At 34.5% G+C, this 18,196-nt stretch overlaps 2 protein-coding genes across 6 annotated transcripts in view; one reads left to right on the forward strand and one right to left on the reverse strand.

The window, feature by feature from the left end:
* The window catches only part of AP4S1 (adaptor related protein complex 4 subunit sigma 1), an 84,657-nt gene extending 81,712 nt beyond the window's left edge, over positions 1-2,945 (forward strand). The window contains exon 8 of the transcript XR_005018675.1: positions 2,870-2,945. The gene's annotated coding sequence lies outside the window, so the exon portion shown is untranslated. The remainder of the gene's footprint in view (positions 1-2,869) is intronic.
* Positions 1-18,196, reverse strand: part of HECTD1 (HECT domain E3 ubiquitin protein ligase 1) — a 96,650-nt gene that overhangs the window by 26,662 nt on the left and 51,792 nt on the right. For 3 of the 5 annotated variants that reach the window (XM_036842421.1, XM_036842422.1, XM_036842424.1), the window contains exons 16-26: positions 15,126-15,260; positions 14,416-14,562; positions 13,232-13,326; positions 10,843-10,948; positions 9,027-9,161; positions 8,326-8,465; positions 7,705-8,028; positions 6,576-6,742; positions 6,310-6,486; positions 2,460-3,296; positions 1,548-1,769 (exon numbers count right to left, since the gene is read on the reverse strand). In XM_036842421.1, coding sequence (XP_036698316.1) covers positions 1,548-1,769; positions 2,460-3,296; positions 6,310-6,486; positions 6,576-6,742; positions 7,705-8,028; positions 8,326-8,465; positions 9,027-9,161; positions 10,843-10,948; positions 13,232-13,326; positions 14,416-14,562; positions 15,126-15,260 — 2,485 coding nt within the window. The remainder of the gene's footprint in view (positions 1-1,547; positions 1,770-2,459; positions 3,297-6,309; positions 6,487-6,575; positions 6,743-7,704; positions 8,029-8,325; positions 8,466-9,026; positions 9,162-10,842; positions 10,949-13,231; positions 13,327-14,415; positions 14,563-15,125; positions 15,261-18,196) is intronic. The other 2 variants (XM_036842423.1, XM_036842425.1) reach the window with 2 other exon arrangements.

Genomic DNA, 18,196 nt, shown 5'->3' on the forward strand with positions numbered 1-18,196 from the left:
GTTTTAATGAGACTTTTAAAAAGCCCTTAGGTAATCTAAGGAAGGAGCTGGTTGTTAGTGGAACCAACCACAAGTAGAGGGTTGGAACTTTCATCCCACCCCTTAGACCTCTGAGGAGAGGAGCTGGAGATTGAGTCACCAATGGCCAATAATTTAGTTAATGGTGCCTAAATCATGAAGCCTCCAAAAAAATCCCAAAAGGCTGGGGTTCAGAAAGCTTCCAGGTTGGTGGACATAAACACACTGACAGGCCAGGAGGGTCCCTAAACTCCATGGGGACAGAAGTTCCTGTGCTTGGGACCCTTCCAGACTTCACCCTATGCATCTCTTCCACCTGGCTGTTCTGAGTTATATACCTTTTTTTTTTTTTTTTTTTTGGCCGAACCACGCGGCTTGTGGGATCTTCATTCCCCGACCAGGGATCAAACCCCGGGCCTCAGCAGTGGAAGCACGGAGTCCTAACCACTGGACCGCCAGGGAATTCCCTATATATCCTTTTTATAATAAACCAGTAACCCAGTAAATAAAATGTTTTCCTGAGTCCTGTGAGCCGCTCTAGCAAATTAATCCAACCCAAGGATGGGATCATGGAAACTTCCAATTTATAGCCAGTCAGTCAGAAGCACAGATGACAACCTGGACTTGTGATTAGTGTTGTGGAACTAAGACTTTAACCTGTGGGATCTGATACTATCTCCAGGTAGGTAGGTAGTGTCAGAATTGAGTTAAATTTTAAGACATTGAGCTGGTGTGGGAAAACTTCACACACATCTGGTGCTAACGACATGCCAGAAGTGAAGCATTCTATGTGTAGAGTATTAAAAGTACAGGAGACAAAAAAAAAAGTACAGGAGACACACAGGAGTGTTTTTCCTCTTACATTACAACGTACAGGAACTATCAATTTACAAAGCTTATTAATCTATCACACTTCTTTCTTCTCTGATAAAGGTATCAAATATCTCTGTTATTATGGTTCTTCTAATAAAACTTCACTAGTGACAAAAGGCAAAAAAAGGATGACACACAAAAAGTTCCTAGACGTCTATTTACAATCAGATAATTTCTTAACAGTCCTGCATATCACTGTTTTTTCATCGTATACGAAGCTGCCATATTTGTAAGAAGAGAAAATTATCCTTTTCTAATCAAAGGTTAAAAATAACCAAGGAGGGGCTTCCCTGGTGGCGCAGTGGTTGAGAGTCTGCCTGCCAATGCAGGGGACACGGGTTCGAGCCCTGGTCTGGGAAGATCCCACATGCCGCGGAGCAACTAGGCCCGTGAGCCACAATAACTGAGCCTGCGCGTCTTGGAGCTTGTGCTCCGCAACAAGAGAGGCCGCGATAGTGAGAGGCCTGCGCACCGTGATGAAGAGTGGCCCCCACTTGCAGCAACTAGAGAAAGCCCTCACACAGAAACGAAGACCCAACACAGCCAAAAATAAATAAATAAATAAAAAAAAAAAAAAAAAAAAAAAATAACCAAGGAGAAAAATGTAATAAAAGCGTCGCTATACAAATATCTAAATATTGTAAACTATAACTTACCATATAAGGAATATTCTGCTTCCTGACCTGTGTCACTCTCACTGGAGGTTGATGTGAGGCTGGTGGTCAAAGTATTACTTAATGACTGACCAACTGATAAAGCTGTTGTTGCTGTAGCTACATTGCTGCTGCTAGTGACACTGGATGTTGACATAGTCACTGTTGATGTAGTACCAGGTGTGGTCAAATTAGGGAAACTCTGAGCACCCATAAGAGGAGAAGCTAAAGATAAAAATGAAGCAAATTAGTACAAAAAGGGAGGATTATATAAACCTTAGAAAAACTACGTTGTATATTTAGGAAGAAGAATGAGGTCATGAAACACCAATTATTAAAAGGCTGAAAAGCAACAACTTTGGGAACCCAACTGAAATCCAACTAAAAATTCTTATTTTTATAGCATTATTATTGTTCAAAATGTTAAGCCTAGCTTTTTAAATAAGTGAAACAGGCAATGAAATAACTCCCAATGTTATTTTCCAAGGGAATTACTTTGACCCATTGGTAGCTTTAATTAGAATTAAAAACTTTCAGAAGCTAATATCAATTCAGGACCTAAGTAAAAGCTATGCCAGTATTACGCTCTGGTTTCAATTGACTTTGATGATATTTAATAGTCATCTATTTCCTCTTGCAACTGTACTTAACAATTTATCACAGAGGAGTGAAAAACAGAAGTGTGTTATTATTTAGAATAAGAGGTTCTTTATCACACCTGATCAGAATTCTTAAATTATCAAAATTCTATAGAACTTAACCTCATATTCCTGAAGTGCTAAATTTGACACAGTTGTATCTCACATGGTTAATGATCTAGTTAAAGACTGAAGCCAGAATCCACTTGAACAGATCCTACTTTGCATCCCTCAGAGTGGAAAAAGCATTGGGTTCCATAAGGAAAAGCTCACTTACTTGCTGTGCTCATCACATTCCTCCCCAAAGTATTAGTGTTGTTATCACTGCTGCTTCGGCTTAGATTCATGTTGTTCGTGGCATTAGTCCGTGCTATGTTTGCCACTCTCCTTACAAAACTCTCCAAGCTAGATGTTTCTCTTGAGGACAGGTTAGGAACACTTGCACTAGAGCTCATAGGGGCCCCAGCAGCTAACAAAGAACTCACTGACAGTCTGTTACTTGCTGAAGAGCTAAGGGGCCGTTGTGAAGCTGCTTCTTTATTAGTTAACTCAGATACTGAACTAACATCAGGAGAACTAACACTAACAATTCCCATGGATATTGCACTAGACTCCCCAGGAGCACGAACAGAACTATCAGGGCCTAACTTTCTTTCAGCATTTTCACTTCCCATTTCCGTTGTTAAGGTGCTGGTACTTGCACTGGAAGATGACCCTACTTCTGTTTGAGGGACGTTTTCAGCAGATGAAAGAACAACAATTGGTTCATGGACATCAGCTCCTGAAACTATACTGTGTTCCATTACAATTTCTGATCTCCGTTCCGTTTTGGTCGAACCCAAGCTGATGTCGCTGCTACTGGCCACGCTACACACAGAACTGCTGCTTCCTTTTCTACTTGAGGAGCCTGCAGCAGCAGATGTCTTGTCTGGACAGTTGTTTTTCACCAAGCTGCTCCATGATTGCGTTGTGCCTGAAACAGTGGATGAAACAGGTTTGGGTGATGCCACTGTATCAGGGTCGTACCCTGGTGCAAGCTTGAGGTCAAATTTTCCTTCTGCGCCCATACGGTAAGAGTTTGAGCCACCAGCATCCCAGGTGACATCAATCCAGCCTGGAAAGGGACAGGAGTTTGTAAGACCCAGCAGAAAGCAGATAGGAGCGTGTCAGACAGTAGCTCCACAATATGGGATCAGCTTTTCATCAGTGCTGCACTTCTCTGAATTTCTAGTCATCTAAGGTCTGCTAACTAAAATTAAATCCTTCCTTCTACTTCTCTTATTTCTGAACTGTTTTTTCTGGTGATACTTAATGTAAGGGTCATGTTTACATCTATTGGGGTATCTTTTAAGGGGAAGAACTGTTAAAAATTGTAAAAAGACTGATAAAAATGGTAAAATATTGCAACTTCAGCAAGTATAGATGAAATCTAAGTAAAAGCTTTTTCAGTTGCTAAATATGATTATGTGGTCAAATGTTATTTATAGAAAAAAGTGCTGGCTTAACCATTAATTTCTAAGTTTGGGCTAAATCCTATAATTGACAGACAAAATATTCATATATCACTGTAGAAATTCTAGGTCACTATAGTTCAAATAACACTAAGTTAGCATTTCGGTTGTGTTCTCAAAGTTCAGTGGTTATTTGGTTCTCTTATGATTAAGTTTAATAAATTTGAATAAGCGCAGAAAATTCTAAAACCAAAATTTTAAAAGTATGCTAGGCTCTTTTATTAGATAGAACCTATATGATAAAGCTAATAACGTGAAGAGAACTAATGAGCATAACAATATTAAATCTATGTTTACTTATGCTTGGAAAATGATACTTATTCTTTTTTAAAAATGGTAATTAACTTCCAAAAACAAAACAAATTGCCTATTAGAAAGAAAATTAATAGAAATTTTACAATCTTATTTTAGTGCTATAAGCTAACTACTTCAGAGGAAGAAAAAACACATAAAAATATTTATTTTTGTAAAGTGCTAAGTCTTTATAAAGTTTAAATAAAAGTACTTTACCCATACACACACATACTCCCATGCATGTGCACACGCACGCACACACATGCCAAGTTCATATATGTTTACGATGAGGCTCAGAGGGGTTTAAGTAATACTGAATTACCTGTGGGCATTATCTGCATACAAGTTGTTTGAGAGGAAACTGACTGCCCCAAATCTACATAATCTAGTTTAGATGACAATTCAATTGCCTCAATTTATTCTGTATGCTGAAATAACCTCTGAAGAACCAACATTTAACTATCTCTTCTGCAACATGGAAAAGCGTGAGAAAAGGAAAAGTTCAAAAACATATCCCAATCCCAAATAAAAATTACATTTGTATTTTATTAACTGGTCCCAAAATATACTGATAACTTATTGCATAGTACTTCTCAAAATCTGTAACTGTAAATTTATCTGTTTTACCCAGAAAGCATGGGGTCATACTTTTTTGTTGACCATTGTGTATCTGAAGTCTAACAAAGTACCTTTACATAGTAGGCACTCATATTTGTGGAATAAATTAAAAAATGGATATTCCTACCAACACAAAGAGTCTTTAGAAAGGAAAGAGATTTAATTGATATAGCATAGAAAAATAACTCAAAAATGTAAACCATTCATATTATGCTTGAGAATGTGTTTAAACTGATCACTCAGAAAGGGTACATACACACTATCCGTAAGTGTAAAGATACAAAACTCTGAACTCCTCGTATACTCAAAAGATAAAAAGATAGAATTAGTAATAACTAGCCATTATTAGAAATGGTTAGCTTAAGTATTTGAAAGCTAAGAACCCTCTATGGCATAAGGGTTTTAAGGTATGACTTCGCTACATTTGTCAAATCAGTAAAATAAGCCTTTCTTACATGCTAAATTCTGAAATTAAAATTCCAGTTGCTTCACTTGACTCCCGCCCAAGAAAAATACACTGTATTCACATATCTCTAACCAGCTCACACACTTAAAAGTCAAATAATTTAGGGGGAATAGACTGTTAACTAAGTATCATTAAGATGCCTAAAAACAAGAACATTGGAAATTTCTGAGTTGAATGGGACTATTATTATTCAGCTATTATTTTTTTTTATGAATTTTGGCAGCTATGTACATGCTCACTCACTATAAACCTGCTATCATGACAGTGATCTGCAATTAGTGTATGACTATACAGAAATGCATTTAGTAATGTAATTTAAGGAACAGAATCTTAAGCGTAATAAAACCAAAAATAGTTTAAGTAAATAAATGCCTTTATCACATAGTTAAGATATCAAATGTTAGTCATTCTCCTAAGCATTGTCACTTTTATTATGTCTCTTTCAATATTTGGTGTAAGTTGAGAATATGAACATTTTACTCTTCTTTTTTTTTTTAATGCTAGGCAAAATTCATAAGAACTCACTACTGGTTAGGCAAATTACCCACTAATAAGTGAGTCTTTTAAGTTATAAGAAAAAAACCTAGCCACTATAGTTGCTTCTGGGAGTTAACAGCAATTTAAGTGGGTATGGACTTCCTTAAAATCTACAGAATCAAAAGTTAAAAATGAACTTGATTTTAAACAATAACCCTTACCCCAAAGAAAAACTGGTAGACTGAGAAACACTGTGAAATATCTTATAATTAACTAATAAATGAAAAGGCTACAATTTTTGTTCTATGCTTTACTGAAAAATATTTAACTATAAATGTTAATGCTTTTTCTTCTATGTGACTCATAATTGAACAAAAAATTCTGCCCTGATTCTTGTCAAGCCAACAAGATAAAGAAAAGCATAAGAAATTAAGATAAAAATCAATGGAAACTTATTAATAATAAACTAAAAAAAACACAAAAACAGCAGAAAATGTGTCTTTAGGGTATTCACCTTATACTAGCTTATTAATTACTTCAAAATATTAGCAATAAGTTTTGAGTCAAAACCTAAGAATTAAAAATTTTTCCTATTTCTAAATAAATGATTTTTCCCACTTTTAACATAAAACCAATTAATCAGTTCTACTTAGTCCTGGAACATTTATTCAATTTATAAATTACCCCAAAGTGACAAAAGAAAAATATTTTGTTATTTAAATACTCGATTTCTACACTACAAATGCTAAGCACCTACTCACCATTATGCAGTTCTCCTGTGACGGTGCCTTCTCCCTGTGGGCTGCCATCCTGATCCCGCCATTTCCAATCAAGGCCTCTGATCACACGAGCCCCTGGAACCATGTACTTCAGTACCTGGGAGCGTACTAGACGTCTCTGTCTTCTAAGGTTAGCTTCTGCTTCCTTAGCTGCTTTTCCTATAAGGTAGAAATTAGAGAAATATAAACAAAGTCGCTTTTTATAAATATAATTGTTTTAGCAAGTTAGAAAAACCTACTCTCTTTACCTAGCTGATCTTCACATACTCCATTTACAGTCCCATAAAGTTCAAATCCAGATAGTGAGAGATAATGGGTTTGGCCACTTGCATTCTTCCCCATCTGTTTAATTCTCACATGTCGCCACCCTTGTTTCTCATCCTTCGGTGGATCAAGAGGCCAGGTGGCTGTTGACCTGTGAATGTGTTAGGGAAAATATTATGTAATGTTTTAAACATATGAAAAAGATGTTTAAGGTGGTGAAGATTTTGTTACATAATAGAAAACTATATGAAAAGTAAACTAACTTTCACGTTCAGTCAACAGTTTGTTACACAAGAATCAAGAAATCAAAGGAGAAAAATAGCAGTAAGGAAAATAAATTAAAAATGAAATGTGTAAATGCATATTATTAATTTGACTCATAACACTTAACGACTTATGAATAATAAAATCCAAAGAAATAAGATAAGAAATTTTATGAATAACAATGTTTTTATGATGAAAAACATTTTTAAACTTTTGCAAAATTTTAAATGATATACTAAAATATCAACTTTAAAGCTTGAAAATATTACCTATTAATCCTAATGTTAAGAAGCTCCTTCCATACTACATCACATACAGAAAAGTAATTTAACTCTACACTCTACTCCTCAAAATGTGCCACAATGTGCAATTAAACTTTATTACAACTAAATTTTTTAGAAATATAATGCTGACTTTTTGTCCTTAAAAAATATATATACGATCAATATATAAAATTTAGGAAAACAGATACATAAAATAAGAAAAATCAATAGTCACTGTTAATTTGTCAAACATTCACATATACTATGTGAATAAATGGAGAGTTTAGTAAAAGTTAACTCTATTTTTTTTTGGTTTTTATCAGTGTGCTATATATACATACATACAGCTATATATCAACTTCTTTTTAAATAAGTAAGCTCAGCTTCTAATGTTTAAAGCATTTGATGGTTTTGATAGTCAGTATTTCAAAGTTTTAATACCTAAATTACAGAATCAAGTGATATTTTTAGAAAGAAAATCTTGTTTCAGTATCTTACAAAAAAGAGAGCTCTAGGAGGATACAGTTATAAAAATAAACAAAGCTCTTTACTGAGTTTTCCAATTTACAAAGACTCCCCAACTAACCCTGGTTCATTGAGACTGCAGTCATCAACATGGGTATACAAAGAAGTCCAGTTCTGTCCATCTTTGGATACCTGGAAAACCCAATTTCTCAGTGCAGACCTTCCATAACCACGAGCATGACGAAGTGTATATGCTGATGGTACCACCCAGAGACCCAGATCTATGGCAAACCAGGCATTCTTATCATCATTGCTATGACAATTTAAAGCTGAATTGTCACGACTTAATATGTCTTCTAAGCGGCCATAAGGTAGATTTCTTCCTTCTGATGATGTTACTACTACAAGTCCATAAGCAGCTGGATTAACCCATTCATATGCAGTTCTACACAAAAACAAAGAAAATACTCTTAAGCAGTGTTAACAGTTAACACTATTAAAATAACTGCATTTGCTCAGACTAGCTTTTTTCCATATAAAATTATATTTATTAAGAAAACTTCTACATTTAACAATTTAGGTATTTTTTTCTTCATAAAAAGTAATTTGGATGGTCTTAAATTTAACCTAAAAGACGAAATTCCTAAAACTGCAGGATACTCAGAGTGGTTAATTTTATTCTTGCTACCTAGAATTCTTTTTCCAGGTGAATGTTTTCAACCTACATTAAATAATGACTTACTTGGCATTTGTCCCAATCCAGTAAATGATTCCATTTTCATCAAAATCATGCTGGTGCCGAAATATAAAATTTTGGCCTTCTCTTAATTTTCGAACAAAAACAAATGAAGATCGGTCAAAATCATACCACTGCTTTGCTACCTAACCAAAGAAAATATGGAAGACACCTTAATTATGATATTTTGAAATGCACTGCCCATTTGGTTCCTATCGCTTTAACGTGAATTATTTTATAATCAATATTCATTTAAGAATATTTGAAAAAGAAAAAAAACCCCAGAAAATTCCATAATCATAGCACCCCACTATTAATATCAGAGAGTATTTCTTTAGTCTATTATTTCAACAGATAGAATAAAACAAAGTCTTGATCAAACTTTACAAAAACATTTTTCTCTTATCAGTCTGTATATATTATGATAGCTATATAATATTCAAATTAATGGAAGTAATTACCAACTCGATATTCCTTTATTGATTAGCATTAAGGTTTTGTTCACTATTTGAGTATTACAAATAACTATAATAGACATTTTTATGAAGAAACCATTTAGAGTGTATAAAGATTATTTTCTAAAATGGAATTACTAGGTCAAACTCTATTACTGTAACTCTGGAAAAATACTTCCCAAACCACTTTTCTAAAGGCCTAAACCACAGCAAAGAATGCTTTATTTCACCATGCCCTTGCCAGAAACTCACCATTTTTAAGAGATACTGTTCTAGAGATTCAACTGTAGCTAAGGGTTCCATCTTCAACATCCTGCCGGTCCTGTCTATCAATGCAGTTTCACCAGGTGCACGTTCCAACCGAAATCTTAATCTTCTTGTAAGTATCTACACAGAAATGGTCAAAATGCTTCAGAAAATATTCTGCTTTTTTCTTAGAAGTTTAAAAATGAAAAATGTTACATAACACAGCAGTTGAGATTTATAAAGTATAACCATAAAGGAAGGATCAATGTTTGTTTTCTATTAAATGTCTTTTTTTTAAAGAGGTCCACTGAATAATATTTTCAAGAAAGAAACAAAGTTTACTTAGAATTTCTAAACAACTTCAAACATACATGGTTTAAATAAATTATAAAACACTTAACAGAAATATTACAACCCCTAACTGATAACTTGCAATTTTCCAAGTAAGTTATAAAAAGTAGCTAATTAACTTATGCTTTTAAAGCTAGAATATATTAAATAATCTATGGCTAATAAACTTAAAAAAATACAAGACAGCTTCCAATCCGATATGCTTTAGTAAATAAAACAAGTATGTGCTTCATTTCTGTATAAATCTTAACTAATTCCTATAGACACATAATTAAATATTTACATGTACATTTGGAAAGCATTTCAGACTGCAAAATTACCAGGGGGCACATTCCCAGCCTTCCTATCTTTGTATCTTGCACAGTCTCCTAAAATGAGATACATATAATAAAAGATGTTGGTGCTCCTAGGACTGTAAAAGTATAAGCAGGGCAATTTCCAGTCTTTGAGACCTATTTCTACCTCATTCATCTATCAAGGATAAAACCTTTAAAAGGATAGACCAAAAAATCCCCTTGTTCCTCTATATTATTCTGTCTGAAGTAAAGCACAAAGTAGACCTCTACATCTTGTTTAATATATACATCATGTCAGATATACTAATCATACTGTAACTCTATGAACAAGCTTTCTAGTCTGGGAGTCTAGTTGGCTTTGGTAACACTACTGGGTTCTTGGAGGTATGGTAAGTTTTTTGCCTTGAGTAGGCACTGTTATTGCAAATAGTTTTAGTCACTTATTAAAGGCCATATTTAAAAGAAACTATTTGATACAGTGGAATGCAGGATAGATCAAATAAAGGCAAGATTCAAGGCCAAAGAACATGCTAGAAAATACTGAAGTAACCTACAGAAGATGTGATAAAGATCTGGTTTGGAATATTAGCAGTAAGAATTATTTGTTTTGTCTGTTAATATCTGGATACTAGCTGCTAACAAAAGAATAATTTAATGAATTAATAAGAATGTCAACCAAGTGACATTCAGGAAGAAAACAGGTTTTTTATAAAACCATGTGATAATGACAGATTTCAAAAATTAATAGAAATAGCTAAGGAAGGCCATCTGGTTCTAAACAATGACATACAGAAAGCAAGAAAAAAAAACCGTGCCTAAAATGTTTTCACATTTTCTCGTATGTTGAGATACACACAGAGACGAAGGGACTTAACTCATAATTCTAGAACAGAAGGACTCTCTTTTCTGCTTTCCCACTGATAAAGTGTCTTTCGCCAAATATGACCTACCAAATATGATTTAAAACCTAAAATAAACATTAAAATACCAATACATTCAAGAGTCATTAAAAAGAACAATCAAATGTCATTAAAGGTTAAAGTCTTCAATGATTAAGCACAATCGTTCTTTAATAAAATATAAAAGTTTTTTGGTTTTGTTTTTTTAAAGAAAACTGTCTAAGCCTGCTCCTAAATGCATTCAGCAATAATAGCAACTGCATCTTCCATGGTTACCTGGAGGTTATAAGTGGATCCTGGTGTATCATACAAATGGAGAGGTAGACGTTCAATAGATTCTAGTACAGCTATTAACTTTCGGATTAATGCAACAGCTGGTCGACTAGGAAAAAAAATAATTGTTAAGAGCTTTTATATAAGTTCATGCTAAAGTTCATAAAGAAACTGTAATAACCAACCTCATACAGACCCCCTACTTTCTTTATTAATGCAAAGAGAAGTTTAATTTTGTATTAGACTACATATGAGTAAGCAAAAATAATCTTATAACTCAGTTTCTTCACTTAATATTTCATTTTTCTTATGAAATGGTCATCAACTGCATTCAAAGTAATGTATAATTTAACATGTAATTTATTTTTTAAAGGTTAAACTATTTTATTATATAATATTTGATACATATAAAAGAATATATAAAGCAGCAGAGTTTTGAAAATGACAGTACTGTTGGCAAGGCAACACTGGTATAATATTTCTGGAAAACAACATGACAATTTACATCAAAAACCTTTAAAACATCATCAATAACTCAGTAATACAATTTAAAGGAATTTATGTAAAAAGATGTTTCCACCAAGACACTTAAATTTTAGTATTAGTAATAATTTGCAAACAGCCAATATGTTTAATAGACTGTTTCAATAAATTATTATACATCCATATAATGTAATATGCACTCATTTAAAATGGTATTTAAAATTAATGGAATTAATTGAATTTTGTTTATTATTTTAAAAATTCAATCACATTCAAAAGCAATAAAATAGTAAAATGCACCTTCATCAACTCATGACCTAGCTTCAACAATTACCTACTAATAGCCAATTGATTTCTATCTATATCCCCACCCATTTCTCTCCTTCCTATATATTTCAAAGAAAATGCCAGGGGACTTCCCTGGTGGTGCAGTGGTTAAGAATCTGCCTGCCAACGCAGGGGGCACGGATTCAAGTCCTGGTCCGGGAAGATCCCACATGCCGCGGAGCAACTAAGCCTATGCTCCACATTTACTGAGCCTGTGCTCTAGAGCCCACGAGCCACAACTACTGAAGCCCATGCACCTAGAGCCCACGCTCCGCAACAAGAGAAGCCACTGCAATGAGAAGCCCGTGCACCACAACGAAGAGTAGCCCCCACTCACTGCAACTACAGAAAGCCCAGGGGCAGCAACAAAGACCCAACACGGCCAAATAAATAAATAAATAAATAAATAAATAAATAAATAAATAAAAAAAGAAAATGCCAAATAACATATCATTTCACCCAGAAATACTCTGGGTATGTACCCCTACAAAAGAATTCTTATAAAATAAAATCATATCATTGCCACACCTAAAAGGTAATGAACAATTACTACTTAATATCAACAAATATTTAATCAGTGTTCAAATTTCCAGTTGTATCTTAAAGATTATCTAATTTAAAATAAGTGGTCAGGGCTTCCCTGGTGGCGCAGTGGTTAAGAATCCACCTGCCAATGCAGGGGACACGGGTTCGAGCCCTGGTCCGGGAAGATCCCACATGCTGCGGAGCAACTAAGCCCGTGTGCCACAACTACTGAGCCTGCGCTCTAGAGCCTGTGAACCACAACTACTGAGAGCCCGCGTGCCACAATTACGGAAGCCCGCACACCTAGAGCCCGTGCTTCACAACAAGAGAAGCCACCGCAATGAGAAGCCAGCGCACTGCAATGAAGAGTAGCCCCCACTCGCCGCAACTGGAGAAAGCCCGCGTGCAGCACCGAAGACCCAACGCAGCCAAAAATAAAATAAATTAAAACAAAAGTAAAAAATTAAAATAAATAAATAAATAAAATAAAATAAGTGGTCAGTTGCATTCACAGCAGACATGTAATCTTCCTTTTATTCCATTAGATTAAAAAATACTTTAAAAATCTTTCCTTTTTTATCTATTTATAATGTAAGCTACTTTTGTACTGAATAAAAAAGTTCCGGGCTTCCCTGGTGGCACAGTGATTGAGAATCTGCCTGCCAATGCAGGGGACATGGGTTCGAGCCCTGTTCTGGGAAGATCCCACATGCCGCGGAGCAACTAGGCCCGTGAGCCACAATTACTGAGCCTGCGCGTCTGGAGCCTGTGCTCCGCAACAAGAGAGGCCGCGATGATGAGAGGCCCGTGCACCGCGATGAAGAGTGGCCCCCACTTGCTGCAACTGGAGAAGGCCCTCACACAGAAACGAAGACCCAACACAGCCATAAGTAAATAAATAAGAATGTGTAGTAACACCATGATATCTTAAAAAAAAAAAAAAAAAAAAAGTTCCTACTTTGTGTATAAACACTATACTACTAGGCTCTATTTTAAAGGAAAGCTATCAACTTGCAAACACTGCAAACATCAAATTAAAAGAAATTTGGGGATTTACCTTTCATCATCTTCATTTTCACTAAAGGCTGTTTTAAAAACATTTATTCTTTCTACCAGCTGACTACAATCTTGCTTCATATCTAAATCCATGCTCTAAAAAAAAAAAAGGAAAAACAAAGTTTTAAGGCTGTTACTGAAATTTATCAAAACACATTCTGCAAGATGAATATAAATATATTACAAAATTATCAATACAATATAAGTGAAATCATTATTTTCTTTCAATTAAAATTCTTTTCATTATATGACTAGTAGATCATGGCTAATATCTTCAGTGTTATAATGGAGTGGCAATTATACTCCTTTTCTCAAACTGTAGTGGTATGCAAGGTAATTTCAGATTATTTATGAACATTTTGCATTTTAACAGTACTATTTACATTAATTAATATTAGAAAAAATATGACTGGTATATCAAAACAATCATTTCATAGATACTACTAAGTGATATAAAGTGATGCTATATCAATATAATTTTAATAAATGAGAATAAATTCAAATGGTAAAAATAATGAAGGAAACACTAGACTGCAGTTAAAGCACAATGATTAAGATCAAGAAATTAAAATGGCAAATAGAACTAAAATGGGGAGAAAACCTTCACTTTTTATAATTTATTCTGTTAGAATTCGTTAAAAATAAGTGTGTGTGTGGGTGTACATATATACACACCTTTCATTAAAATAAAGGAAAAAATTTTATCACAATAAAGAGATAGTAATGCAGACTAAATTGAAGAGAAATATAAGGTTATTAGCAAATACTTGTCAAATATTCACATAAACTTCCTAAATTGCCAATGCTCATAAATTAATTTTCTGCAAATATTTTAGGTATTTAAAAAGGCCTATAGACTAACTCCATTTTATGTTAAGTTACGAGGAAATCACAGCAGTGAATAATGTTAAATCTTAGGCTACTACAGGCAAGTGTTTTGTTCAAACAAATCTTGAACAAATTATAATCAGATAACCAAAACAATCTAAATAAACTCAATTATTTAATTCAACTGGCTCAAACTAATGATAAAACTTGAAAGGCTGGAAAAATTATAAATGTTAACATTTACTACTCAGTTTTTAATACATCTTGACAAAAACAAAGTAAATCTCACTCTGTCAAAGTGTAGTTAAAAATGTTTTTTAACTATATACCTCATTCTGTACTACTTCATAAACTTACATTATTTAAAACAGTAAGAAGCGCTTGCACCAAGCCACTACTGCACATTTCATATGGTGAAATTGTGTTTTCATCCTTCAAAAGTACAATTAGATTTTCTAAAGCTGTCTTCATTAAATCTCTCCAAGTGTTCTCACTCTCAATACACTAAAAGAAACAAAATTTTTTTTAATTGAAGACAATCGAAAAAACAAACAGGTCTTAATTAACATACTTAATTTATCAGAGCATCAATTACCATGAAAATAAATTAGATACTAAATTAGATTAAGAAATTCAAATTATTAATGCAAATTATCTCTACCAGGCCTGGTAAACTCTTTTGTAAAGGGCCGACTGTAAATATTTTAGGCTTCACAGGCCACATCACATATCTTGGTCACACCTGTTTAAGTCTGCCATTGTAGCCACTAAAGCAGTCACAGACAATATGTAAATAAATGAGCATGGCTGTGAGCAATAACACTACTATGGACACTGACTTTACACATGCATATAATTTTCAGGTATCATGAAATATTATTCTTACTTTTGATTTGTGTTCAACCATTTAGAAATGTAAAAACCCTTCTTACCTCACAAAACCATACAAAATTTAGCCCATGGGTGATAATTTGCTGACCCCCTAATCAATACCCAGAATATAAAGGATAAAGGGAAAAAACTAAACCAAGATCACTGTGTGTCATAAAATCTAGAGGCTAACATACTTGTCTATTAGTATGAAGTTCCCAAGATGACTCTAACTGAGTTGCTATGTTTCTGAGTGTTACCACTACTCCACGAGGCATGCTTTCAACAGCTTTAAAGTGGTCATCATATAAATCTCGAGCCATGGTTCGTACCTACCAAAATAAAAATAGTAAATGTGAATTTTTATTATAATTAATAATTTTACCAAATCTTGCTTTTAAATATATACATGCAACCTTTAGAATTAAGATGTTTGTGCCAGTATCAAGTTCCAAAAAATGTTACTACTTCTATTCATATACATCAAGAAGTTCGCATGGTTGAAAAACTACTCTAGCAGATTTTAGCAATGTCAAATCAAATAACTTATAATTTTAATTCTTAAACTTTGTATTCATATACCAAATAGGAGCTTATTTCATTTAAATCAAATTAAACCTATAAAAAGGTAACTTTGCTCTTTTTAATAAAAGTAACCTGTTTTATGGTGAACCAATTAGAAAATACAAATAAGCAAAAAAAAAAAAGACAGAAAGAAAGAAAGAAAAAAGAAGGAAAAAGAAAGAAAGAAAGAAAATTAAGCCATTTATAATTCCATCAACTGAAGTTGAACCTTTTAACAGTCTGGGGTGTACTTTATTATGTCTTTTTTCTATTTATATTATTCACACAAAGTATATAGGATGCTCATGTATTTATACATTTCATCAAGAGAAAGAATGACTGTATTATCAGTTTGGGCACTAATTACCTCTCATTTAAGTTCAATTAATGTTATTTGAGAGAGCAACCCACACATGTCCATGGCTTGGGTCTGATGAAATTTAGTTACGTAACATTCTTTAAAATATATGCTTAAATAATGTAAATTTAAGATTTATGTGATTTCATTTAAATCACAAGCATAGCTCTAATGTAACAGAAAAAATTTCACTCCCTAAATGAATTAATAGTACCATCCCATTCTATTTTAGTGTGCCTTTCAGAATTAAAAGATAAGTAAGTTCTAGATATCAGACAACACTGAAGAAACTATTCCTTTATAAACAATATTAAGAAATAAAAACAGGTTAAAACTAATAGTTAAAATTATTTTTACCTAAAATTACTATATGTTGATATATACTGCTTTCATACGCAAAAGAATAGCCACATGATCTCTGATTTACTACTGATTTCAAGGATCTGAATCAATAATCAAATTTTTTTAAGAAAATGAAACTACAGGACTGAGACTATATCCTCCTTGATTTACTTTTCTTTTGTACTGTAAAAGTTCAGTTCCCTGTGAGTTAATCTAGATTTGTTGGTTAATACAACATCAGTTATTCCAAAAAACTCCTGAGAAAGCTGACCGGTAGCTTTATAAAGAATTACAGCTGAGCCTCATTATTTGAGAATTTAATATTTGTGAAATCAACTAGTCACTAAAATTCATTTGTAATCCACAAATCAATACTTGCAGCACTTTTCACAGTCATTTTTCGGCAAGCACAGTGCAGCAAAAACTTTAAAAATGTGACCAGAGGGCTTCCCTGGTGGCGCAGTGGTTAAGAATCTGCCTGCCAATGCAGGGGACACGGGTTCGAGCCCTGGTCTGAGAAGATCCCACATGCCACGGAGCAACTAAGCCCGTGAGCCACAACTACTGAGCCTGCGCGTCTGGAGCCTGTGCTCCGCAACGGGAGAGGCCGTGACAGTGAGAGGCCTGCGCACTGCGATGAAGAGTGGCCCCCGCTTGCCGCAACTGGAGAAAGCCCTCGCACAGAAATGAAGACCCAACACAGCCAAACATAAATAAATAAATAAATAAATTTATTAAAAAAAAAAAAAAAAAAATGTGACCAGAGCCTCACAGGAACCTAAACCTGTATTTCTCCAAGAAGCAATGGTTCAGTATTCATGGCAATTTTATAGAACACAACTATCATGAAAATGAAAACTGTATTTAGTTCAAATTCCTTTTACCATCTAATGGCTACCTTCAATTGAGATATTTCTTCCTCAAATGCCCTTAAGATATCCTGAATTGGAAAAAAACCTCTGGCTTCACACTCTTTTTTGAAAAACACAGAAGCAATCATGGAATAATATATAGCTATAGAGGTAATATATATTTATTTATTTATTTTTGGCTGTGTTGGGTCTTTGTTTCTGTGCAAGGGCTTTCTCCAGTTGCGGCACTTTGTTTCTGTGCAAGGGCTTTCTCCAGTTGCGGCAAGCGGGGGCCACTCTTCATCGCGGTGCGCGGGCCTCTTACTATCACGGCCTCTCTTGTTGCGGAGCACAAGCTCCAGACGCGCAGGCTCAGTAGTTGTGGCTCACGGGCCTAGTTGCTCTGCGGCATGTGGGATCTTCCCAGACCAGGGCTCGAACCCATGTCCCCTGCATTGGCAGGCAGATTCTCAACCACTGCGCCACCAGGGAAGCCCAATATATATTTATAAATTAAAGAAAGCAAGAGAGAGAGAGGGAGCAAGAGAAAGCAAGCAAGCAAGCAAGCAATTTTCTTTCCCAGGTCTAGCATGTGGAAATGTGGAATATCTCTGGGATAGCCTAGCAAATTTACAACTGGAAATGAAGACATGAATGAATATATATATTATATAATATAGTGCTCCAAATAAAACCCCTTATGACTATTCCTATGGCCAAAGCCACACAAGTACCCCCCATCCCAATCACCCAAAAGCATTCTTCACATACTATATGAAAAAACTATATCATTATTATAGGTAAAATTAAAATGTGTCATCAGAAGATACTGAATCTAACTATAAGATTTTATTTTCTTTCAAAAATTAAAAAATTCAAGAACAACTGATATAATAAAGATGGAAATATAATGGCTTGGGACTCCCCTGGTTGTCCAGTGGTTAACACTCTGCCCTCCCAATGCAGGGGGCCCGGGTTCGAACCCTGGTCAGGGAACTAGATCCCACATGCTGCGACTAAGAGTTCGCATGCTGTGACTAAGAGTTCGCCTGCCACAACTAACAGTTCGTTTGCCACAACTAAGAGTTCGCATGCCTCATCTAAAGAGCCCACATGCTGCAACTGAGGATCCTGCATGCTGCAACTGAAGATC

The sequence above is a fragment of the Balaenoptera musculus genome, chromosome 2, assembly GCF_009873245.2.
Source record: "Balaenoptera musculus isolate JJ_BM4_2016_0621 chromosome 2, mBalMus1.pri.v3, whole genome shotgun sequence".
NCBI classification, from domain to species: Eukaryota; Metazoa; Chordata; class Mammalia; order Artiodactyla; family Balaenopteridae; genus Balaenoptera; species Balaenoptera musculus.